This window comes from Mixophyes fleayi, chromosome 11 (genome assembly GCF_038048845.1).
Source record: "Mixophyes fleayi isolate aMixFle1 chromosome 11, aMixFle1.hap1, whole genome shotgun sequence".
NCBI classification, from domain to species: domain Eukaryota; kingdom Metazoa; phylum Chordata; class Amphibia; order Anura; family Limnodynastidae; genus Mixophyes; species Mixophyes fleayi.
Window position 1 is genome coordinate 36,503,801 of NC_134412.1, and position 26,459 is coordinate 36,530,259.

At 37.7% G+C, this 26,459-nt stretch overlaps 1 protein-coding gene across 2 annotated transcripts in view; it reads right to left on the minus strand.

Annotated features, from left to right (window-relative positions):
- The window catches only part of LOC142107669 (carbonic anhydrase-related protein 10-like), a 241,190-nt gene that overhangs the window by 13,564 nt on the left and 201,167 nt on the right, over nt 1-26,459 (minus strand). For both annotated transcript variants that reach the window (XM_075191238.1, XM_075191237.1), the window contains 2 exons: nt 24,981-25,053; nt 19,709-19,863 (listed from right to left, as the gene is read on the minus strand). In XM_075191238.1, coding sequence (XP_075047339.1) covers nt 19,709-19,863; nt 24,981-25,053 — 228 coding nt within the window. The remainder of the gene's footprint in view (nt 1-19,708; nt 19,864-24,980; nt 25,054-26,459) is intronic.

A 26,459-nucleotide genomic window follows, 5' to 3' on the forward strand; every position in this document is an offset into this window, starting at 1 on the left:
CTGGTGGGGCAGTCCCAAATTTGGGTGACTGTTTCGCTTAGTACAGTTAGCAGGTATGTCCGGCTTCACTGTGTACTGCTCGTGAAGGCAGAACTGTGTACACCTAACAGTAGTGCACACAGAATTGCCTGTGTACTTCTCTAAAATGATAACCATGTGACATCATAGGGGTTACCCCAGAGCCTTAATCCAACTCTAGGCCAGGACGATATAAAAACAAACCCTTTTACTGGCAAAAACATCAGGTTTTTAAAGCAAACAGGCTTTTTACATTTTGATAAATCACATTAAATCCCATTATAACTAGCCAGGTAAGTAAAAAAAACAAACAAAACTATATATATATATATATATATATATATATATATATATATATATATATATATATATATATATGTATATATATATGGGCCGCTACTTATGGGCCAGTGCTGTGTGCTTGCCCCCGGGCTAAAGTCTGCCAGCCCTCCCCTGCGCAGTTATATAAAATGATCATTCCACTGTAAGCACAACACTATATTAGAAGTACAGGCTGTATAGAATTTAGCCTTTGGTCACATTAACTGTATCCCATGCTTTAAGGATATCATTAGTCTGAGTTTCACAAGTGGAGCTCAACTTGTTCCTTTTATGTGCTTCGGAAACACACTCCCAGCTCATTAGGCAGAGCAGGAATTAACTAAATTAGTCCAAATACAGCATAGACTCAGTAAAGTATATAATGAGAATGGAATGGTACTGTAGATCTGGTAATTGCAAATACACAACACATGAGATTCACAACTGTACTTCAGTTTGGATCGCCTTCATTTCTGTCTTTTGATTGTGGCCATGTAACATCAAAGTAGCTTCACATTGCCATCCTAGTATTAATACAGATGGTATATACCAAATAAAATGATTTGTTTGAAAAAAAGATTGCGCTTTGCCACAATACATAATACAAATTAAATATGATGACTCACATATTCCCACAGTGTGATTACAAAATGCTGCATCCCGTTAAGATGCAAGTTCACAATGTGAAATCTATAGTTTAAAAATATATTCAAAGGCAATGGTGGACAATTATGAAAATTGGTGCAAATAAAATAGGTGTTGTTGCCCATAGCAAAAAATAGACTCTGTCAATGTTTTAGTGCTGGTTGCTACAACCCCACATCACCTTTTGCCTTTGCAGTTTTCACTAATATCCCTCACTAAATTATGTAGCACACAAAAGTGTAAGCCTGCAGTGCCAATGCTCTTTTGTGACAGACGCCTATTTTTGAGCAAATGCACCCTGATTTAGGGGCAAGCACATAAAATTGCGGTCCAAGATTACAGTGCCTACAGTGATGCAAAATGTTTGCATTGTTCAAAGGGAAGAATTTGATGAATAATGGCAGTATCTTGCTGAGTACGCATAGCACACAGTCAGGCGCGGGCTGGCAATTTCAGCCCGGGGGACGCAGAGGCGGCTGCATCACATGACACGGGATGCGGCCGCGTCATTGATGACACGGCCGCATCGAGTGTCATGTGATGCGGCCGCCTGTGCACTGACGCGGCCGCATCCCGTATCGTGAGATGCGGCCGTCTGTAAAAATCTGTGATTTTGAATCCGGGGGGGGGGGGCGGCCGGCCGGCCGGTACCATCAGTGATTCTGACCGGCCCGTGGGGGCGATGCCCCTCTGCCCCCGGCCCAGCCAGCCGCTGTAACTACGGCGTGCATTTATTCAAGAATTGCAGGCTGGTTGTCAGAAATATAAGTTTACAAATAAAATGGATATGATTTCATCATCATCATCATCAACATTTATTTATATAGCGCCAGAAAATGCCGTGCCGCTTTACAATATGATTTGATGTTTACTAATAATTTTTTATATATTGACTATATATTTCTGACAAATATTTGAGTGAGTTAATGATTCTGCTTCTGAGAAGTTGTTTCCGCAAAGCAATAGAGGAGACAAATTGCCAGGAGGCAGTGGCTTAGCAACAGGAGCAGCAGTGACAGTAGCCACTACCAGTTCCAGCTATGAACCCTATACACTACTTAGGCTCATGATTCTTTATTCCTCTGTGCAACCATAAAATAGCAACCTCAATCTGTTTTGCAGTTATAGGGGGCGCTCTAAATTGGGAGCATGGAAAATTTTAACATGAAGTAATAACAGACAAGACAGCATAGACAAAAGGTCACAAAACACAGTACATGGATGTCAGTTAGAGATAGCTGCACTTCAGATCAGATCTGTTTTCTACCTCCCACTTAATTATCTTCTCACAGACATGAACCAATGAGATTAGAGATCAGTCTTTTCCAAAAAAGGAGGTAAAAATTCCAACCCTGCCAAAAAATAGCACAACTTGAAAAATCAGACTTCAAAGGATGGCGACGAATGAACATACCATCCAGCCAAAATGACGTCAGATTGCAGGCGACACTATGATTTCTGATGTTAAAGTGCTGATTTAAGGAGGTGCACGCTGTAGAATGATTTTACAAACCCTTTTACATTCTACAGCGTTCGCCTCCCTAAATCAGCACTTTAATAGCTGCAATCATAGTGTCGCCCTGCAAACTAATGTCATTTGGGTCAGACAGGATGTTCATTCGTCGCCATCCTTTGAAGTCTGATTTTCAAGCAGTCACCATTACATGTCTGTCAGTAAGGCCAATTTCACTGTTATCAAGTTGTGTCGGGGTTGTGGTAGTCGGTGTAGTGACTTACACTGAAAAAGGGACACATTCTACAGAGTATGCCAAGTCAGATGCATTGCAGCTAACCTTCATCTTCATGCACCGGAGGTAGAGCAAATGCAACAGATATAAATCCTTACAGGCATATCTGTGTCTGTGTTGCATTTACTTGAATAAGCCCGTATTTTTGTTTGTTATAATAAACAATATTATTATTTCACCTAATATTGTCTACAGCTCGAAATTATCAGTAAACACACAGGGGTTTATGCATCAAGCTAATATTCCACTTAAAAGATGCAGAAACAGCTGTTTCTGCGTCTTTTAAGCATATTTGTTATGCATTAGCCACCTAACAGAGCAGATTTCACAGAAATTTATTTAGCTATTTATTTATTTATATAGCGCAACTAATTCCGCAGCGCTGTACAGAGAACTCACTCTCATCAGTCCCTGCCCCATTGGAGCTTACAATCTAAATTCCCTAACATACACTCACACAGCGAGAAAGCCAGGTCAATTTAATAGCAGCCAGCATACTAGTATGTTTTTTTGGAGTGTAGGAGGAAACCAGAGCACCCAGAGAAAACCCACACAAACACAGGGAGAATATAATAAATAAACTCCATGGTCGGAAATTGAACTGATGACCCCAGTGCTATGAGGCAGAAGTGCTAACCACTGAGCCAACATGCTGCCCATATATTACAGTCTTGCTGCAGTGGGAAAGGATTGCACAACTTTACATGCTAAACCTTATGATATGTTTATCGATCCCTACAGTTTATTTTATTATTACAGTCTCTGCAGAAGTCATCTAAAAGCTGAAGAAAACTATTTCAAGGTTGATGACATCTACAAATGTTAATGGTAAAAGTTTCAGGGAGGAAACTCTATGCAGTTGTTAAATTGCAGCATTGTGAAATGAAACCAATGGCTTATAAATAAATAATAATATTAAAACGTGTGCAGCATTTTTTATTTGCCATAATGTGTTTGCCTTCGTAAAAATAAGTATTGAATTAGATAGGATGACTGAAGTAAATATATTTATTATAGTTCTGCCAGAATAAATATATATTGTCATAAAGTAATAACTTGCTTATAACCGAATGAAATTGAGATATTACAAGTCTTCACTATGACACTAATAACTTTATTATCTACTTTTAGATATACATTATTCTTGATCTATAAATATATTTATGTAGAATCATATTCCCACAGAATGCATTGCAATCTTACAATAAAAAGCCCTGAATAACTCAAAATAGAGATGTGACCAAATAAATGTATCATAATATATTAAATATTACAGAAAAAATAATTCAAAAAGCAAAGATCAATATTCATTTTATTAGTCCTAAACTTGTCTGGCCTGTTTTAATGTTATTGGAATAATGTAAATCTGCTTATATCTCTGAAGTAATGGTATGTTTTAAAAGGATGCCAAGAGATGACTGGGACAGCCGGTCCTTATAATAAAAAAAAGATAGTTCAAGACCTGACGTTTAAACTCATATGGGCATATTCAATTAAGACGGCATATAGCGGTTATGCGCGGCTGCATACTTCCTTTTGCTGCAACATTGTGGATTTCTCATCGCACCCCATAGGGTTGCGACAGGAAATCCGAGATGTTGCGCTACCGTATTGGCACTTTATGTGCGCAGTCTTAATTGAATATGCCCCCTGTAGTCATGAAATATTTTATATGTTCCACCAATGTAGCATAATATTTACTATAGTAGGCTTAAAACAAAAACAAAATGAATGATAAAGAGGTGGCAGAAGCAATTACTCTGCATAAAATCTACATATAAATATATTTCTACTTTATTTACAGATCTGTATGCCATACGTACCTGGTACATAGGAGTAGCGAAAATTAGTAATTTTTTTTATTACTGTAATTGCGGGATTTTCTTGCAGATGTTATGAGCCGCCCCGGCATTGGCTCATGTGTTTGCTCTTTGGGCCACGTCCCAGCTGTTGTCCTGACAGTTGGATGTCACTTCCTCCCTCGCGTCCCTGCCATCGCTGGGGCAATAGCTGGGACACTCTGCTGCTCACCATCATGTCCCAGTACAAATCTGACAGCCGGGCGCATGCACAAGAGATCTCTGCTTGATTATTCAGCATCCTGTGGCTGATTGTGAGAGCTACTGCCCTGAGCTTCTGAGTGGCCACTTCCACTATTTAAGGCACGATTTGTAGCATTGTGCCTCACATTAGCTAACCAACTCCTGTTCCTGTGGACACTCTGCCTGATTACTGTCTGATTTCTGTTGTAATCCCTGGCTTGTTTCTGGACCCTGCTTGAACTCTGATTGTCCCTGACTTTGGCTTGGTTTATTGTTTCTTGCTACCAGCCCTGACTTTTGGCCTGTCCCTGATTAACCTGATTGCTACAGACCCCTGGCCATTGGACTTTTCCTGACTTCCGGTTACAGCCTCCTCCTGCGCTTCGTTACTACATATAAACGTCTACTATGCTAGAATTAACACCTGGGGGCATCCAAGTACTTACGAGCGCAACAAGCTCTATGAGAAAGGCGGCTGCTTTAGGCAAAGACCTCTTACTATCTGTTCCTGAAGTTTATGTCAGTAACTATTAGCTGTAACAGCGAGAAACATAGCTGCAAGGTTACTACGGAGCCTTGTCGCTAATTTAATTGGATTACAAGTGATTCTCCTGACTCGAAACAGAGTCCGTCTACAGAAAAAGCAAAGCTCATATATCGGGGACATCAGAATCCTCCAGCCATCATAGCTACCAGCATATCACGGCGATCACGCATATGCTCCTCTAGATAGCGGTGAAAACATCATAGCAACAAAAATGCTTTATGGCTGAAGGCATATACAGAGCAGGAAGACTGCAAACCCCATCCCTGCCCAAGCCTATCAACTGCATACCCAACCAGCAGAGCATAGAAATGAGAAACTGCAATGTCTACCCAGAGAACATCAATAAAAAGCCCACTAAAGCAACTATTGCCTTATACTAAATCTTTCAAGATTTTCTCCTAAGTTTTTAAAGTAACAGATTATTCAAGAGGGAACAGAGCCACAGCTGCACTATTACAACAACTCCTATAAAGAAAGGGCAAGACTTTTGTTAAAATAACAGACATCCTCTTAGCTACAGAAAATAAAGACAAACAGCGCCACTTTCAGATTGTTTTTCTCCTTACAAGGAATATTAATACTCATCATATCACAGCGAAGGAACACCACATATTTTTTCCCCCTGACCCACAACACACAAGATAAAGAATGTCTTTTTATAAGCCCTGATGAGCATCCAGCATTCCAGCTGATTTAATTTAATTAATAAGGCTTATTAATGAAAATGTTACTTGCAGAATTAAAGGACACAAGTAATTTATTAGCTGACTTTTGAGGAATGGTGAAGGATGCTCATCCCACTGAACATGGTGAACTGTAATGAGAGAGAATTCCAGAATTGGTTGTCTAATTGTGAGCCTTTGTGAGGTGGGGTGGGTTACTTCAAGGTAAGGGAAGGTAGTACTCACTATTTGTGTTGTAGGGGAAACTGATGGGTACTTTAGTGTCCAAAGTCACCATCAATGCTCCTTAAGTCGTGTAGCTCTGTCCCTCGGACCAATGGTTGAGAATGCAGAGACTGCAGGGTGCTGTCTCTTGTTGGAAATAGTTGCCAGCTCTGTACCAGATCTCTCCCTTTCAGTTGTTCCTGAAGGCAATGCCAGGACAGCTCTTTAGCAACCAACAATCAGGTGGGGGAAAGGAGTAGGCCTGTGAGGATTCACAAAACTATCTCCAGATGACAGCTATCAGAAAACAATTGCTGTGAGGATTCACACACTAGCTCCAGATGATAGCTGTAATATAATTATTCACAATGACAGCTATAAACAACTTTTCTCAGTTCCTGTAATTATCACTCTGCTAAGACAGCAATCTAGCTAGTCACCTCATCTGTACTACTGCACAGCTTTCCCTACACTGCAATCATCTCTTCAGTGAAATGATCAAGTCAGTCTGAACAATTGATATCACCTGTTTGTAGCACTTATAAATCCCTTTACTTTGGCTTCATCCAACACTATTCTACCTTTTACAATCCATTAACTTCAGCTTGTACCTCACTACTCTAAGGAGTAAGCGGCTTGGCCGGATGTGGTTTGTATCTGATAGTTATCCCAGCAAAGTGTTTTTTTCCTGGGTGCTGCCAGCACTGTGACAAGGTCAACCCCGATCCGTCCCCATTCTATCCTATATGACAACTCAAGTCATGGACCCAGTTGCAAACTCAAATCCTTGAAAGCTCCGGTACAGCATGGAAGCCATTTTGTGGGGCCCCACAACAGCGGAGGTATGTGTGGGAAATAGGCAGCAATGGGTAGTACTTGGCCTGTGTTAATGGTTGAGCAGATGTCTGCTGCTGCTCAGATAGTTCCAATTTGGTTGCTGGTGCGGACTAGTAGGGAGGCGATAGATTAGAAAACCTGAGGACATTGGTGGAGTAACAGGTGCTAGTTCCGTTACACTGGAGGTAGGGGAGTATTAGGTACTTGTGTCTCCTGATGGAGACAGACAAAGAGTACTGGGTGCTGGAGCTCCTTGTCTGCTTCGATCTGCAATCACCTTACACTCCTATTTGCTGATGACTTCACTGAATGACTGGGGAGAAGTGGCAGTATGACATATAAGTACTTACCGGCCCACTTTGACAACTGTTTATATAGCAGCCGGATATAGGCCCTATAGATTTGGGTTCGTCCTGGTATTGCCACTACAAATTTGATATCAACATTGTATCACCACCAGAAATCAAGGGCTTGGATTGTATAGCCACCAGGAATTTAGGGCTTTTACAATATGTGAATATAGATGTGAGTGTAAGAACTCACAAGATATGAGGATCCTTATATATGGGGAAAAATGAGGGCATATATTTAGATTTATTCAAATTCACTAGTAAGGATATAGCCACTAGTTACTAACATTGCATTTTGGTGCAACATTTATACTAAGAATGCAGATTGGAATTAATTGTTGCTTTTGGGGACTGCTTTTAGCATTGTCTCCAGAATAGTGTCTGCTTTATAAAGTGTTATTAAATAACATACAGCATATACTGTACATATGTACTATGTAGTGTTCACTTGTAAGATACACTCTGTAATGTAAATTTAAAGAGTATATGTATATATGTGTATAAAAACACTTGTGCTTTCATTCCATGGCTTATATCAGAGACACAAAGTTACCGAACTTCTACTGAAATAGGGTTTAAAAACAGGCCCTGCCCATAAATTTTCCTTACATTTTTTTAACACAAATAATATTCCAACAAATGATTTCAACAAATGTATTTTAATGTAAAATGCCCATAAACAGTTATATACTGGAAAGCTAAAGTGGCCCTGTAGCCAAAATGTTACATTTTCTCATTAATTAATATGTAAAAGCAATTACCTATAATTAGACATGTTCACTGACCCCTGTGTTTTGATTTGGGCTTTGATTTTGGATCTGTATTTTTTAGAAAAATTACTAAAATATGCAAAAATTACATCATTTTGCTCCTTGTTTGTTCCTACATTATTATTAACTTCAATAACACTAATTTACAGTAATTTCCAGTAAATTTTGACCACCTCACAGGTCACAATATTATTTTCATATACTTTCGGACAAAGACTGCAGAGTGCTGGCTGGATGCTAAGCGACAGAGCAATGACACAAACACATGGCAGTTTATAGCACATCTAGGAAACATTGCCACACAGCAGTGGCAGAAAAGAAAAGTGCTGCAAGATGAACTCACCCATATGTTAAAATGCTTTAACAAACTCACACAGAAACAGGAGGGGTAGCAGGTACAGTTTAACAAAGCAAGCACTTCAGCGACAAGGAGTGCCACTTTTGTGTCTGAAGTACTTGGTTTGCTTGGGCCCCCATAAAACAAGCTAACAATGGGCTTAAGGCAACTAAGCTAACAGTGCTGTCAATGAACTTTACAGTGGCAAGATGTTGTTGTCATCATCTTCAGCCTCATCCTCACCCTCAACAGTGTGAACATCATCCTCACATAATATTAATTCATCCCTGCTTGAATCCACTATTACAGAGGTCTCTGTAACATAAATGTAAAAATAAAAAATGTAAAACAAAAAAGCTTTTACCTTTTTTTTAAAAAAAAAAACCCCACAACTTTAAAGTTCACTGCAGAAAAGCATAACATTTCCAACATGCCATTATACCCAAAATATTAATTAGCATTCCAGCATCAGCTAGCTTCCTTTTCTCAGCTAGATCCCACCACCTGCAATCTATACTATCATCATCCTTACCCTCACCCTCATCAGTGTGTACATCATCCTCACACAATACTAATCTGGAATCCACCATTTACAGAAGTAATTGTCGGCAAAGGCCTTCCTCATGGAATTTGTAGATCATTTTGATGAACATCATCTTTTCCTCATTTTTAGGAAGTAGCCTCCTACGCCGATCACCGACAATGTTCCCGGCTGTGCTGAAAACTCTTTCCGAGTACACACTGGAGGGTGGGCATCTTAGGTATTGTAAAGAAAGTTTGTACATGGGTCTCCAAATTGTCTTTTTTTTCCTCCCAGTATGTAAAGGGACTGTCTGACATGTCTATTTCTTCGCTGTCAGTAAAATAATCCTCCACTATTCTTTGGATGTTGAGTAGGATCAGGTGTAGTTATGGCAGAGGTGCCACGCTTTTTGGGCAATTTAGACCAGACCAGATGTGAAAAAGTTCTGCTGACTCATCTGCATCATCCCTGGGTCTCTTGGAAAAGCTTAGTTTTTTCCTAGCAGCAGTAGCCTGAGAAACTGAAGGAGTGGACACCGTTGTGTCAAGTACCAGTTCAGCTGTCATCTTGCTCACCAGGAGCTCATTGCATCTCTTGTGATCTGGGGCAGTTGGAAAGAAAGAGAAGACATAGCTCTTAAACCTAGGATCAAGCATAGTCATCAAAATGTAATGATCCAATTTCAAGATGTTGATAAATCTTTGATCCTGGCAAAGCGAATAAAGTACTTGATCTACATGTGAAACATACTTAGCGTAATTGCTTTGTTTCATTTCCTCCTTCAATTTCTCAAGCTGCTTTTCCAAAAGTCTAATTAAGGGAATCCCTTTACTCAAGCTAGCAGTATCTGAACTCACTTCACAGGTGACTACTTTGAATCGTTTCAGCACCCCGAACAGCATGTAAAGTATTATACACAGCGCTGACCTAAATACATTCCCCCTCCTTTCCCAATGTCATGGCTTGTGGAGTAAGTGTGGATGGCTTTTCACTGTTTTTCCATCCTCACAAACTTATAAAATGTGGAATTCCACCTTGTTACCACGTCTTGCTTCAGATGGTGGCAGGGCAAAATAAATTGTTCTTGCAGCTGCTGCAATTTAATACATACTGTTGCAGAATGCTGAAAATGTCCCGAAAATTTTTGGGCCTCAGACATCATCTCCTGTACCTCCCTGTAATTTTTCAAAAAGCTCTGTACCACCAAGTTGATTGTGTGAACAAAACAGGGAAGGTGATAGAATTCACCCAACTGTAATGCTGTCCCAATATTGGTGGCATTATTAGAAACTACATATCCTGAGGAGAGTTCAAGCAGGATAAGCCATGTTGCAATGACATCTTAGTTTTTCTAACAGGTTGTCAGTTGTATGCCTCTTAGTGAAGCTGGTGATACACAGAGTAGTCTGCCTCTGAAAAATCTAGCGTTGTCGGGTACATGCTTCTGCTGTTCCTGCTGCTGATGGCGATTCACCAACCCAGTGGGCTGTCACAGTCATATAATCTTTAGTTTTCCAAGTTCCGCTTGTCCACATATCTGTGGTTAAGTGTACAGTGGGTAGAATGGCATTTTGTTGCCCAATAATTGCATTTTATCGGACCTTCTGGTAGAGGTGAGGAATTGCTTTTCTAGCAAAATGGTGTTGTGATGGAATTTGGTAATGGGTATCCAAGACCTCAATTAACTGTCTAAAACCAGCTGCATTATTTTTGAATAGTTTGGATTGCTGTTATGGATATGTATACCATTGTGACTATTTGCTCTTTAAGATAGACTATGTATTTCTCAATGTCAGTGTGAGAAAAAGTAGATATATAATGTCTCCTATGTATTATTGTTCAAGAGAAGAATATATGTGTATATTTATTACATTATGGATATTTGTAATTAAGTGTTCTCATCTATTATTGTATTTATTATTTTTAATATGTATTATATTAATTGATTGACATCAAATAGATGAATGTTTTGCAATTCGTTGTGTGTATGTTAAAATGTGTTCTAACTTCATTCAATGCTGTTAACAAACAAGCCTGAATTTATATAGGATAGAAGCGATTGTGGTCTTTAAACACCAGATGACTAATTAATCAGAATAAAGGTATTTAAGGGAAACCCGTATGAGAACAACTCATTGCCTCTGATGAAATCACCGATTGGAGATGAAACGCGTCAGTTCATGTGACCAGTTGATTTCATTCCTTCTCAAGTTGATATCGGAGAATCGTGCTGGCTGTGCTTTCTATAGAGCGTGTGTGTTTTCTGACATCGCTGCCCTGTTTCTGCAGTCCTGGGCTCGGTGCGGGATTTAGCGGACGGCGTTGTTGGGACTGTGATTCTTTTGTCATTACACGCATTGGGGCTGTTTACCATATGGATCTATATCTTTGATTCCCGGAGTGTGGCCACACCTACCTGGTGGAGCAGAATTGACATTGCGGAGTTGACTTGTTCACGGTAATCATTTGCATTGTTTGCTAAAGACCGGATGATTGATATAGAGTCCCGTTGACAGAGATTCATCTATTATTACCACTAGGAGTGTTGACATTTTGAAGCAGTGTTTGCTAATCGGGTGATGTACATCGAGCCCTGGTGGGCAGAGAGTCAATTTATTCATTTATCATTAGTTGCATTGACTATCTATAGCTCCTTATTGGAACAACTCATCAACTGACACACACTGTTCTACTATTACAGAGCTCCATGTTCTCTTAATTACCATCATATTCACTCAGCACTTTCAGACATTGTGTCTTATTATTTATTCAAAGATATAATATTGAATCCGACATCATCATCCAACATTTATAAATTGGAAGTGTTTTTTAGCAACGACGATTCTAGTTGCTTATGATATTTATAAGTGTATATTGTGTTGGATTTAATTGAGATTGCGATCAGCTGGTCATTCATCTATTATGATATTGATTATATTATATTTTGTTTTATTGTATTAATAAATGGTGCCTTTTTTATTTATACGCAGTCTTATATGTTTTTATTATAGAGTGCACTCACTCCTGCACCCAGCGCTGTTATTTGTTTTTGTTTGCATTATTTTTGGATATTGGACGCAGATCTAATGCTAAAATAGTCACCATGGCATCTGTGATCCGGTTTGCAACTGGGTGACAGCTTTCATACTTGCATCCTCTTGCAAAGGATTGTGTAACAGTCTGTTATTGTAAATTACTAGTAGTCTTTTTCTTGGCCTACTTCTGAGTTGAATATCTACCTCCAGCAGCAGCAGCTGCAGCAGAACTAATGCTCAAGAATTCTTCAGAGTAATCCTGGATAGGGGAGAAGTCATCTAGACTTAGCAACTTGGATGCAGGACTAACTCCGTGACGCTATTGATGAGCATGTTGTCAGTGTGGCTTTACAAACGCTACAAATGTTGTCAGGATTGGGTAAAATAATTCCGTACATAAGAGATGGATTTTTTGGTCTTATGCCCAGGCATGACAATGGCTTTCTTCTTATTACTGGCAAGAACTGCTTCCACTGGTGCAGTGTGAGGAGAGATGAATATAAGCCCAGCAGGAGAGATAGCTTTGAATCATTAGGAGCAAGACCTAAATCACATCATGCTAACCAGGGATTGGATTTTTTAGAGATAACAGATACATTTAAAACATCAGATCTGTTTCGATGCTCTAGCCTCCAAGATCCCGGAAAGACAAAGAGAATACGAGGGAAAAGAATATGAGGGAAGAGAGGGGGGAAAGAGACCCAAAAAAAACAACAGAAACTATAAAAGGTATTTTTAACTTATCCAGTAAAATACTAGATGAAGGCCAATTACGGCTTTTTTCTAAAGGTTTGAGTGCTAATCCAAATTTGTTTCATCTGTATACCAAATTGAATAGGTGTATGTTAGAGCATTGTGTAGACAATGCTATTTTACCTCTAAGAAATTGAAAAGTACAGAGACAGAAAGGTTTCCTATCTTATTAGATTCGGGAGACCTTGAAAGCTTGTGTGTGCTAGAAGAGTTAGGGGACAGAACAATATTTTGGAATCTTCAAGTGAGATCAGGAAAACCCTATTTGATATAAATAGTTCTAATGCTAGGTTAGATGAAAGTAGATTTAAGATCAAATCGGAGTTCTACCCGTTAGTCATAGAAGTCCAGCGATTCAATTGTTTTCTAAGAGTACACTAGAGGAGTTTAAAGCCCTCTGTAATAAAAATTTAATTAAGGGTAGGATCAGTTTATCTAAATCTGAAAGAAGAGCCTTGAGAGATTTACAAAATGATCTGTCGCTTGTCATTAAGCTGGCAGATAAAGGGGGAGGAGTTGTAGTTCCAGACAGAGAAGATTATGTCCAAGAGTCCCTTAGTTGCAAGATGTCAGTTTCTGTCAAGTTCTTGAGAAAGATCCTACTAGTCTATATCAGATGGAATTATGAACTATCTTAGATTTTGCTCTTACCGAGGGGGTGATAACCAAGGAGATTTATAATTAAATTTTTTTTACAACACCCTGTTACACCGGTTTATTATCTACCGAAGATGCACAAGTCACTCACTTCTCCACCAGGGCGGCATATTATTTCAGGTATAGGGTCTTTAACTTCTAATCTTTCTTGTTACGTTGATTATTATTTTCAGGGTTGTGTTGTCTCTCAGAGATCGTATCTTAGAGATACTATGCATGTTTTAAATTTAATAGTAAATTTAACCTGGCACCAGGGATGGGGATTTCTTACCTTGAATGCCCAGGCACTGTACACACATATTTCAGATTGTGCTGGCACTCAGGTCATTAAGGAAGCTCTTAGAAACAAACAAGATATCTTTGAGAGACATGAAGACTTTATTTTAGAGTTTATCATGTTTATATTGACTCATAATTATTTCCTTTTTGAATCCACTTTTTATTTGCAGACACTGGGGACGGCCATAGGCACCAGGTTCGCTCAGAGTTTTGCCAACATTTATATGGAGGCACTCGAGGAGCACCTCATATTGGGTGGTCCATATGCGGCAAACCTTGTGCTCTATGGCCGTTATATTGATGATTTATTTATTACTTGGATTGGTGGTTTACAATTGGCATCGGAATTTGTTTCTTTTTTGAATACTAACACTTATAATTTATTGTTTACTCACCAATTTAGTAATGAATCTATTAATTATCTGGATATCACCCCCTCGGTGGATAAGAATAAGATAATATCTACTAGTTATAATAAGTCTGTTGATTCATGCACATATTTGCATTTTGATAGTGGACATTACAAACCATGGATTAGAAATGTTCCAAAACGACAAATGTGCAGGACTAAAAGCAATTGTACTTTAAAGGAGGATTTTAATTCACAAGTTGAAGTAATGTATGAAAATTTTCTTAGTAGAGGATACCCTTACAAGTTACTAGATGAAGCTAGAGATTTCGCATCTAAACAAGAGAGAGATGATATGCTAATCCCAAAGGAGAGAAAAAAAGTTGTTTCAAATACTGTGAGTTCTCTGATTTTCATCTCCAAATTTAATAATAAATATCATCTAATAAGGAAAATCGTTTCCAATAATTATAGGGTTTTGCAGCAAGATCCTATTTTGAATGGTATTTTAGATCATAAACCATGAGTTGCTTATAAGAAGAATAACAGCCTTAGAAGTCTGCTTACAAAGAGTATATTGAAAACACAGAAAGATCAGGTTCAGAATACACTGTGGTTACCATCTAGAACATTGGGGTGTTTTACGTGCAATAGAAACGTTTGTCTGACATTTTAAATGTGTACATTTATTAAGAATGGTGTAGGTGAAATAAAGTCCACAGTTAATGGAATAGAATATGAGATTATGCAATTCATAAACTGTGAGACAATTTATGTAATCTACGTACTGGAGTGCCTTTGTGGACTCTAATACGTAGGTCGGACTACCTGCTCACTCAAAATGCAGTTTAGGGAGCAAAGGTTGAATATTATAAAAGGTTCACAGATACATAGTGTCTCTAGTCACTTTTTAGAGAAGCATAATGCAGATCCCCTAAGTCTTACTACTGTAGGAGTAGAAAATGTTCATTCCATCATGAGAGGAGGGAACCAATATAAAAGATTGTGTAGAGAAGAGGTATCCTGGATGTTTAAATTACAGACACTAAATCCGGAGGGTCTAAATGAGACCCTAGAATTTAACGATTGGTACCTATGATTAAAGGTGACCTGAACAATGTGACTGGAGACTAGAAAATGACAAGAACACCGCTACCCCTGTTTTTGTGTGACCAACGGCACTGAGACTGGAGAGTGACAAGAACAATGTAACTGGAGACTGGAGAGTGTCAGTGCCACCGCAATGTCACTGGATGCTTATAAGAATACTACCACCCTTTCTGTTTCTGTATGAGCAATGGCAGAGAGCAATTACAATGATGGCGTTTTGCCTCATTTTTAGGTCCGAGGAGGTTTTGGGGGGGGGTTGGTTTTTGGAAAACCGAGCCCGAGCATCTCTACCTATAATATACTTGTTACTTGTCCCATATTGTTAACTTTTCTCTCTAAATCTGTCATTAGTGTTATTTTTGTTACATGAGCAGTATCAGAGAAGTGCATTTTATGTGGTGTAAATAGACATGTCCAACTATAAATATATGCCTTAATTCTACCCACCCCAAACCACACTCTCTCTTTTCTCTTGCATCTCCCTATTTAGGGGTGCCTATGGCTCCGTGACACCTAAATTCTGAAGTAACATTACCAAGAATTTTTGAACACCCTTTAGTACTTTTTTTCACTCTTTATTCCACATTTTCTGCAAATATTTGTCCAACCCCCGTCACTGTGTGTGTGCTTCTGGGGTACATAGGTGGGAAGTGCACATCCTCACTTGCACTGTCCTCTGACCTGGCTTGTTCTTGGGTGTGGGCAGAAGTGACCAGAGAGTGCCCGCACATGCGAGTTTTACAGCAATATCTGTTAAGTGGGGCACAGGTGTTGTTGTCTGGTGGTGCAATGTAACAGTTGCCACAGTAAGTTGAGCAGACAAAATATTGCAAAAATAAAACTCTTTGGCAAGCTGTTCTCTGGGAGATCATGGGGGATATCCTAAGCCTTGCCCCCATCACTGAGTGGCAAGGAACAGGGAGATTGCCCTGTTCTCCTGGGAATCCAGGATGACTCCCAGAAGTTCAGGAGTCTTCCGGATATTCTGGGAGAGTAGACAACTATGTTTCAGCATGATACTTGAGTTGCAAATAACACTAAAATAAATATGTACAGCTCTTGTGTCCTCCAGCACTGATCCTAGTGGGAAAATAAAAATATAGTTTGATCACATACATTTACACAAACTCCTGCAAAAATGCTTAAACATGTCTCAGGATATTGTTAGGACAGCTCACATTTCTCCTCACTCAACCTGTCTAAAACACTATTCAGTTGCATAATTTTAATTCTATCAAAATCTCAGTTCTTAAGTCACTTGCTTCCATACACAATATAACCGCATTAGTGTACAATACAGATTACATAATAGGTCATCCTGGGTAGTGTGGTTCCACTTGCAGATTGCATGTCAGCCTCTCCCTACAGGCATGCTTTTATCCCATTAATACTGTTAAGCATTTCCCACTTTTGGGATATTTTCTGCTCAATGCACTTAGAAACATTTCCTTGTTCTCAGTGCAGTTCTCTGACATGCTGTGTTCTGTACCTTTCAACAGAGGCTAGCTCACGGTTGCTAACTTGCTATAACACAATCTCGCTGTGCTCTCTCTGACTTTACTGGAATTATCACACTCTCTTGAATTTGCATAGGCTCTTTCAAGAGGGCTTTCTCTCAGCCTTGTTTGGTATATCTGACCACCATCATCATCATCATCATCGTCATTTATATAGCGCCACTGATTTTGCAGCTCTGTCCATAGAACTCACTCACATCAGTCCCTGCCCCAATGGAGATTACAGTCTAAATTCGCTAACATACACACACAGACAGGCTAGGGTCAATTTGATAGCAGCCAATTAACCTACTAATATGTTTTTTTGGAGTGTGGGAGGAAATTGAAGGGCCCGGAGGAAACCCATGCAAACACGGGGAGAACACAGATAAGGCCATGGTCGGGAATCAAACTCATGACCTCTGCGGTGAGGCAGAAGTGCTAAACGCTAAGCCACCGTGCTGTCCATCTCACTAGTCTCACTGTTACAGTCTCTTCACTAACCCCTTCGGATATAACACCCTCATTGCTGTCCTTTCTGCTCCCCTGGATCACTTTAAACATTGCTACACTGTGTCTTGCAGTAACCCTCTCCATAGGGTCTCTGTACATGTTCTCCACTCTCTAAACATGGGAACTCTTTATGGCAGACCCTCAATGCTACTACTAATTGGCTCCACACTTCTTTGACAGCGACCGACCTATTGGCGTCCACCCCTTTTTTCTCTCACGGGCTTTTCTTTATTATTATGGGCACTACTTTCACTTCATCTGGTTCTCTGAACTTAGGGACTCCTCCCCCTATTTTTATGCAACTACGCTCCGAGGTAATTTCTCTCTCAAACCTGTCCCATTTCACTCATATTCTCTTAGTTATGATGTACTTTGACCCCTCTTGCCAACAGGCCATAGACTACTCCCAAATTTCCCTATTTACATTATAAATATAAATAGACATTATGGGCTATTAAAACGTAACAAAATAAAGAAAAGTACAAGAATTAAGATCAACAAAAATACAGATATATCTTTATTCATCATACTCAAACTTTATATCTACACAGAACTGAAGGTTCCATAAAGTGGATCTAACAGTAGTGTTCGTAATAGTGCAATCCTTTAAATTAACCTTAGATTAATATATTTTGGCATATCTCTCTGAAAATGTAATTTTGTCGATGACACATTAATTAAATAAATATTGTTTTCTAAATATTTGGCATTTGGGAACGTGAGTTATATCTCTATGCATATTAATTGTTTTATGGATTTTTGATATTAGTCTTGCTCTTCCTTTATTTCCTCTTTTTTACTGTATTATATTCAATTCATATTTGGCATCCTTTTTCTATTGGGAGCAGCATATTTATCTAATCTTTCATATTTATAGGTTTATATTTGAGTGTCAGTGTGTTATTTAGTTTTTTTTTACCTTTCTATCAATGAGAACTTAGAACAGATGATCATTGTTTGAATAAGACTCACAGCTTCCAGCTGCTTGAGAGAGTTGGATTTTTACTAGGAGCAATGTTTACAACTTTACTCTATACACCCTATGGAATTTTACATTTTGGAGAATCATCACAGTCATTTGTTAATATATATTCAGAGCGAATATATTTTTCTGTGATTATAAACAATTTTTTTTAAATTGCAAGTCTTTTTTTTTATAATCTATTTCTTTCATTTTATACTATTATTATTCCCTATATTGTTTGTATTTGTTAGCTAGAGAGTTATTCATTAAAATTTTCAAAGAAAAATATACAGTGATGCAGAGCGATTGAGCAGCGCTAAAGCACTTTAAAATTGATTTGTACTGGGTTAAAACAGTTAAAACGTAAACAAAATAAGCAATTCTTTAATGTCTATGCCAACATGAATCATAATTCTGGAGGCTTCTAACTGTAGCACATTTTTAAAAAATAAGTTATAAAAGCTTGAATTATTTGCTTGGTTTTTTATTATTTTGCTTTTTTTTTATTGTAATTATATATAGCTGAGGTTTGTTTGTATCTTTGTGATAACACTTGCATATTTGTATTAGACAGAATGTATGTTTTCTGCCCTGCTTAGTACTTTATTTATTTGTCTCTACATAAGGCTAGGTACACACTGGAGAATTTGCCGACTGACGTGTTATTTACAACGATTGTACCTACGACTGAAGGTCCAATCGCTTGGGTGATTCATACGTACACACTAGACACGTTTTAAAAGATTGAAAAAGACCAACCATCCGGGCAGCAACTTTTCACAGCCATATTGTTGTGTTAAAAATGTTTGATTTCGTACAAACTGAAACAATATATGATGTCCCTGCAGCAATATTGCAAAGAAATTTAAATAAAGGGCAGAACAACCTTCTATTGCTTTTCCGTTACAAGCACCTACTTGACAAGTGACTGACATGCGGGCAACACACCACGTGGGACAGCTACAGACATGAGAAATACATTCACAAAAGGAGTTGCAGTTGAGGAACTATTGGCAGTTGGTCGTGGAATCGGTCGTGAATTCTTACACACTACATGATCGTAAGGTGATGGGAACGAGATTATTAAACAATACGACCAACCTAATGAGCCGACAATTGGCACTTTGGAACAACTTTCGACCATTGTGTGATTCTACACACTAACGTGACATCCGACCGCGTGGTCATATGCCTGCTGATTGGTACAATTATTGGACGAAAAAGCTCCAGTGTGTACCTAACCTAAATGTGCTTATACAGTTGTGTTAGAATTATTATTTATTTAACCTGACCAATATTGTTTGCCAATATAATGGACTCCTAATGACAGTACACGAGAATCATCTGCAACTTTTGGCAGTGTTTTGGAATGTAATTTTCCAAAACCTCTAGGAAGCAACGTCAAAACTCACAAATATACCTATATATAATATGTACACCAGCAAATGTACGTCCTCACAGCCATTCAAAACTGGATCAATAAAAGTTATTACTGTGGCTTAGAAATGAATAGCAGTTGTACTGTACCTGCACTGAAGTGATATTCAGAGGTCTGTCAATTATTATCCAAGTCGCAGTCTCATAACAGGGAGGAATGGTCATAGAACCCTGGTAAGTCAAAAACCCAAATGACTCTGGAAACAGTTCTTCAATGCTGAGATCTTGTATGAAATTAGCTTCATCTGTAGAAATAGATGTACGTTATAACAATCCAAACACACAAAACGATTTAATACACACGTTTAATATTTTAAACCCATCTTTAGAATGTACAAAGAAATCAAGTCCCCAGTGAACCATTTATGGTGCAGTCCATTTATCATTTAAATATAAAGCAAAAGTAATGCTAATATATGTATAAACTCCTGATTATAATTTGTGCATTTCAATTGTAATGTGCTAAGGAATCTGCTGGCGCTATATAAATAAATGTTTATGATGATGATGTATAAACTATGAATTATAATTTCATTGCTTATAATTGGCGAGTTTTGATGTCATCCCTTCACTATTCATTAGGAAAATGTGTATAATAAGGATAAAGCAACTCCTGCAGTAATTTATTATGGATATTAGAAGTCACCTCGGAGATCAGTGACCTGTGTAAAGCCTGCAAACTCATGCTTTTATATGGTCATTGACCTTAGTGACATCTAATATCCTTATGATTTATCCCATATATTAACTTACTTAACATGATAAATAAACAAAAGGGGCCTGATTCATTAAGGATCTTAAATTAAGAAGTTTCTTATTTAAGTCTCCTGGACAAAACCATGTTACAATGTAAGGGGTGCAACTTAGTTTTCTGTTTTGAACATAAGTTAAATACTGACTGTTTTGTCATGTAGCACACAAATATCAACTTTAAATTTCAGTGTACAAAAAGCTATCAAGTATTTGTGTGCTACATGAAAAAACAGTCAGTATTTAACTTATGTGCAAAACAGAAAACTAATTTGCACCCTTTGCATTGTAACATGGTTTTGTCCAGGAGACTTAAATAAGAAACTTCTTAATTTAAGATCCTTAATGAATCAGGCCCTAGGAGTTTATTTGAGAAGTAAAATGTCTATAAAAAGCATTTAAAGTCAGGCAACATATATGGAACTGTCAATGAAGATTCTCTCCAGGGACAAAATATTTACCCTTAATGTAATCTTGTATGTTTTGGTGCTGTGCTTATTTCAGCAAGGATTGTAAATGTATCTTTTTCTCAATAATAAAACTGTACAGTGAAGGTGTAACCACATTTTTTTGTTGACCTGTTTGGGACTGTAGAGACTGGTCAGACGTTTGCTTTCATTTTGTAAACACCACTGAGAAAATCACAATTAGAATCTAATTTATTTCTGTGGCTTGTAAACACCATTTCCTAACCATACTGATTGTGCAACTATGTGAGCTAAGACACACCAACATTTACATCTTATACTGATTAGATAGTTTGGGTTTGCAACAGCTGTGTATAAATTGGAATTATGTTCATCTGCCGGTTCTTATGCATCTAAGCTTTGGTATCTAATTAGCTTGAGCTGATTGATCTAATCAGTGTAGATCAGATATGGCAAAAATGGGCTAATTTGTGTCTGCACTCTAGCTATTTAGTCCATCTTGAATTATGTGATGGAATTACTGGTTCTAAACAAGCAGAAAACTTGTAAATATTTTATTTTCTTAATGAATATCCAACTTTTTGATCTTGACGTGCACTGATTGGACCATTTTGGCAGGGTCCACATCCAGTGGACTTTGTAAATGAGGTCCACTGGAAAAATAGCAAGACTCCATTCATTGTTCTATGAATGGTTACATAATCATATTATATGAGAAAATAATAGGATTTGTTTATGTTATATATCATTTCTGCTGTGACGGTCATTCCCTTTTAAGTCACCTTCACCTCATTCCTCACCTCTGTTTTCTCCAAATAGTTGACAGTCACTGCACTTAATAGGCTATCAAGTAACTCACTAATGAGCTGAAAGCCAGTCCCTGCACATTTTAAGATATTAGTGTTCCAATGGCAAATATTACATTAGTGGAACCCCAATTAATTTTATTTTTATTTTACTTATAAAGTTTCGGCATCACATTTGTCAATCAGCTTGAATGGAGATAAACTACCCTCGGACACCGTGGGGCTGAGATAAAATGTATTTTAGGAGCATGCTAATCTAAGCTCCATTTATAGGAAGTTTAATGATAGAGCCCCATTTTTGGTGGACTCATAACAACAGCCTCTCTTGCTTTTTTTAAAAAAAAAAAAAATGTCTCCATACCAGCCATTAATTTAAGTACATTACAACCTGTGTTTTTCTGTGATAGGTCTGTAGATGATATTTATATACTCAGTGAGTTCAGTGTTCAAAACATGTTTATAATAATTAATAACACACCTACTACTGATATTAGAAATCACCTCTTACTCCTGTTTTGTATTAATGCTACAGCTGTGTGTAGGAAGCAGCTGGAAATACTCTTTGAGGGAGATTTAATTCAAAGCGAGATGTCGCTTGATTCCACCTAGATGTTCCGCTGCGCACGTTGCCACCTATTATAGTATGTAATCCCATAGAGGTGCATGAATGGAGAAACATCACCACAGACTGCATTCAAAGACTGCTTTGAAGGCCCTTCCTTGTTTTAAATTGAATCTCCCCCTTTAAGTTATAATATGAATAAAAGTGTGTCTCCCTGCAAATGGACAAAATAGTGATAATTTATGGTCCCTAACTGCAATGGGATGTGTGTTTCTCCTGCACCTGCACATGAATAGGTGCACACACCTTTACCTGTGAATTTATTTTTACTGTATGAGATAGGGCTGTAAGGTCTAGCACAGCCCATGTGCTGTAGTTGCAAATAATGGGCCTGAGTCATTAAGGAGAGCCAAGCAAAAAAAGGAGTAAATTTGATCCTAGACAAAACCATGTTACAATGCAAGGGGTGCAAACAAGTTTATTATTTTGCTCATAAAATAAATACTGTCCATTTTTTCATGTAGCACACAAATACTTGATAGCTTTACTTTATACTGAATTGTAAAGTTGATCTAGGACATGACTTACCCCAACTATAAACCTGTCCCCACATTTTCTTTTTATCTCCCCCACCAATGCAACATGGTTTTGCCAAGGTGCAAAGTTGCTCAATTCTTTTGCTTTACTTTCCTTAATGAATCAGACCCGATGTCTACAAAGTGCTTTTAAATATTGTGAGTAAACTCTGGAAGAATGGGGGCAAATAGACTGGGTATTGCTCATGGGTCTGGTCTATTAATTTAAATATTTCAATTGCCTTTCTTTCGAATATATTCGGTAGCATTCACAGCAGACAGAAATAAGCAAAATGGCAGCTACATTTTGCACTAATCGATATTCATGGAGAAACAGACCGTTTCAAAGTAATGCACATTTCTGGCAATATAATTTTGAGTTCTGCAACATGCCATCTTGCACTGTGTTTTTAAAATTCAAATTTAGCTGGAACCATAATGGACAATTAATTCTGCTGTGTGGTGTAGTCTGCCATGTGGGGAAGGACTGAGAAACATTAAAGCCAAATTCCGCTAGGAAAATGCTAAAGTGCTAAATTTTAAGGCCAAGTGAGGAATGAGGTAAACAATTTTTGAAACATTTTTGAACTGTTCTAAGAGTAGACTGTCTAATAGCAAACTGTAATTGGCAATCCCATTTTTGATAATGTGGTCAACAGTATAATGGATCAAAGAATCAGTATAATCAAAACATTAAAGTGTATTTCATGCTGTTATTTTTGCCTATAATTACTGTCATATAATGAACTTGTTCCCTTTCAGTTCATATAAAACATGTTCACTTTCCTCGACTAACCAAAAGCTTTGAAAATGATGTACAGTTTCAGACAGTAAATGTTATTTAAACAGTGTACAATCCACAGTGTAATTACTGTCTGTGCTGAGTTTTGTGTCAATGCACCCAAGTTTATGCAATACACATAGAGTTTGCACATGAAAATGGCAGCATCTTCAAGGGTGATACATTTTACATGTTGGGATGCGAGTAACTGGAAGGTGGCATCATAAGTTAGTGTGGACTAGGTGCACTTTTACACCTCATTTTACATCCATGTGCAAATGCACATTTTTTTATGGTATAAGAAGATACTTAAATAAGATTCAAAGGATTAAGGAGTGCATTTATGGGATGCATTCCCTGGCTTGCAGTAGCCTTTTTCCCCTGCAACCACTGGCGGAACGAGAGGGGGTCAATCGGGGAAATCCTACCCCACCCCCAGCAGCAATCTTCATACCGTAAAATTGCTGCTGAGAGGTCCAATCATTGGGAAGAAAGGGGGCGTGGTCATCCAGGCCAATCAATCAGGGTGAAGGAGGGGAGTGGCTATGGCTTCTAGTGTAATAAAAACATTCAAATGTACAATAGAGAGTTGCATAGTGAAAACAGTCCCAATGACTTTTCACTCTCATCATTTATTAAGATAAAAATCAAGAATAATCGAGCAGTATTTTAGATGGACTTTGAAGTGACCTTTTTATATTATATATTATATGAAATGTATCTTCTTTCACAAAGTCAATATTAGGTTTAGAAGAGTTGTGAGGATGATTTTCAAAATAATTTTTAAGGCTAACTGCAGCAAACTTTGTTTTGAAAATTGTGTAGTGCACTTGTAGGCAAAATCTGAAACTAGTGTGAAATATTATAATACAAAGTTACCAACTCATTTCAGATGCACAAGTGACTTAAAGAGCAAAATGACTGACAAGTTGCATTTGTATTCAGAAATCTATATGCAATGTAATACAACGGTGCAGTGACATTAGCTGCAAGTAATCCAGTTTAATGACAAAAAATAAATCACATCTAAACTTAACAGCCAACCTGTAAACCAACTGCTGATTCCAAATGGGAAGTGAAATCTGGAGTGCCTGCCAATATAGCTTTTTATAGTGGTAACGCTCTCTTACACAGTTTTGCTAAGTAATGTCCCTGTCCAACATGTAAATGTTCACCCAAAAAATAAGAATAATATGGAATTAGTTCGCCCAATAGCTGTATCCCGCTAACTTAAGCTTCTCCTTCTTATACATTATTACATTTCTGTACACATTGTGCATCAGACCTTTCCGAAGATGTTGTTAAACAGCATTATATTATCAATCAGTTGTATGATCAGGTCAAATTTCCACTGGAGACTTGATAATATATCACACATTTCATTTTGATTATATTTCTACTCCAGCGCCTGCAAGTTAAAAGGATATTGCTTTACCCCATGGGATCTTCAGAATTCTTACTTCTAAAAGATATCTTTGTGATGGTTTCTCTGTTCAACATCCTGTTGAGAAATGGATTGGAGTTATCCGCCACCTTCAAGAGAGGAGACCCCAGAATTAGTGTTGGTAATGCACTTAGAATAAAACATATATATTTTTCTTTTTTTTTCCTGCCAAATGCATTCTGATGTAAATCTTCAGTTGAACTCATGCATGATTCATTATGCAAATGAAAAAATCTAGTCGGTTATGTTTTATTTTGCCTTGCTTTAGTGTATATGCAGTAGGATAGAAAAATGAAGAAAAAAAAAAGAACCTAAACACTAAATTACTACAAATGTGCTGAATTTGTTTATATATTTGTTATATTGCCATCTTAGCTTTCTGAAATACAGTTATCATCTAAATCTCAATGTGTAAACAGGAATTTGATAAATATCTGTTAGTGAAATTAGTTTTCATACCAAACTCACAGACCCTTCATTCTTGGCTAGTGTTTAGATTAAGTAAAAAGAGGGTTATATCATTATACCTTCATGTATTTGCTACTCTTTTATTCAATTGTAATTATCCTTCTTATACATGTGTAACCTATTACACACACACACACACACACATGATGGTCTTCTATAAGATGTCGTCTGACTTATTTATTTATTTCTCTTGCTTTTTTTATATTTGCTGCTATGCTGAATTTTGTTTAATTATTTTTATATTGTTTTGCATTATATTTTCTGTTATATTGTACTTCCACTGTAATGTTCATATTTGTCACTATCTATGTATTTGATGGTCTTTAATAAGATGGCATCCGTTTTTAACTCCATAGTTATATTTTTTGCTATATGTTGTATGTTTGTGATTACTATCCAACTAGTAGATTGCTGTATGTGTTTTTTTTGCTAGGTCATATAACCGCCCAATACCATGAATACAGGGGAGTCAATGACGTCACAGCTTTGGACGGAAGTGTCATTCTTACACGATCTCACATGTGTGACTGTTTGTTCGGGATTGGCATCCATTAATTGCTGCAGACATTAAAACTCAAGACATCTGAGTAATGTTTGTAACCCTTTTGAAAAAGACATTAGACGAAATGCGTCGAGAGGACTATCTAGAATCCTTGTCCTTATCAGCTGACTGTGGAGACTGCTTCACTTTGGAATTCTACAGTTGAGACTTTGTTTCCAGATAAGCTATTTTATATCTATTTGATGTACGAGCATATTTTTACTTGACCTTTTATTATTCAATATATTTTTTACTAGTTGAGATATACCTGGTTTTTGAGTAACGCACTACACTATGGCATTCATACTTGCTTTAGTTCTAGTGTGCCACAATATCATTTCTTTATATATATCAGTGTTTAGGAAGACGGTGATGTACAAAGTGCAATGAGTGTGAATCTTCTCTGCATATATTGGCTGTTTTATAGATTTATACTATGTTTGGCACTTCTGTTTTCTGTTTCTGTTCCTAGGTTGCGCATCTGCA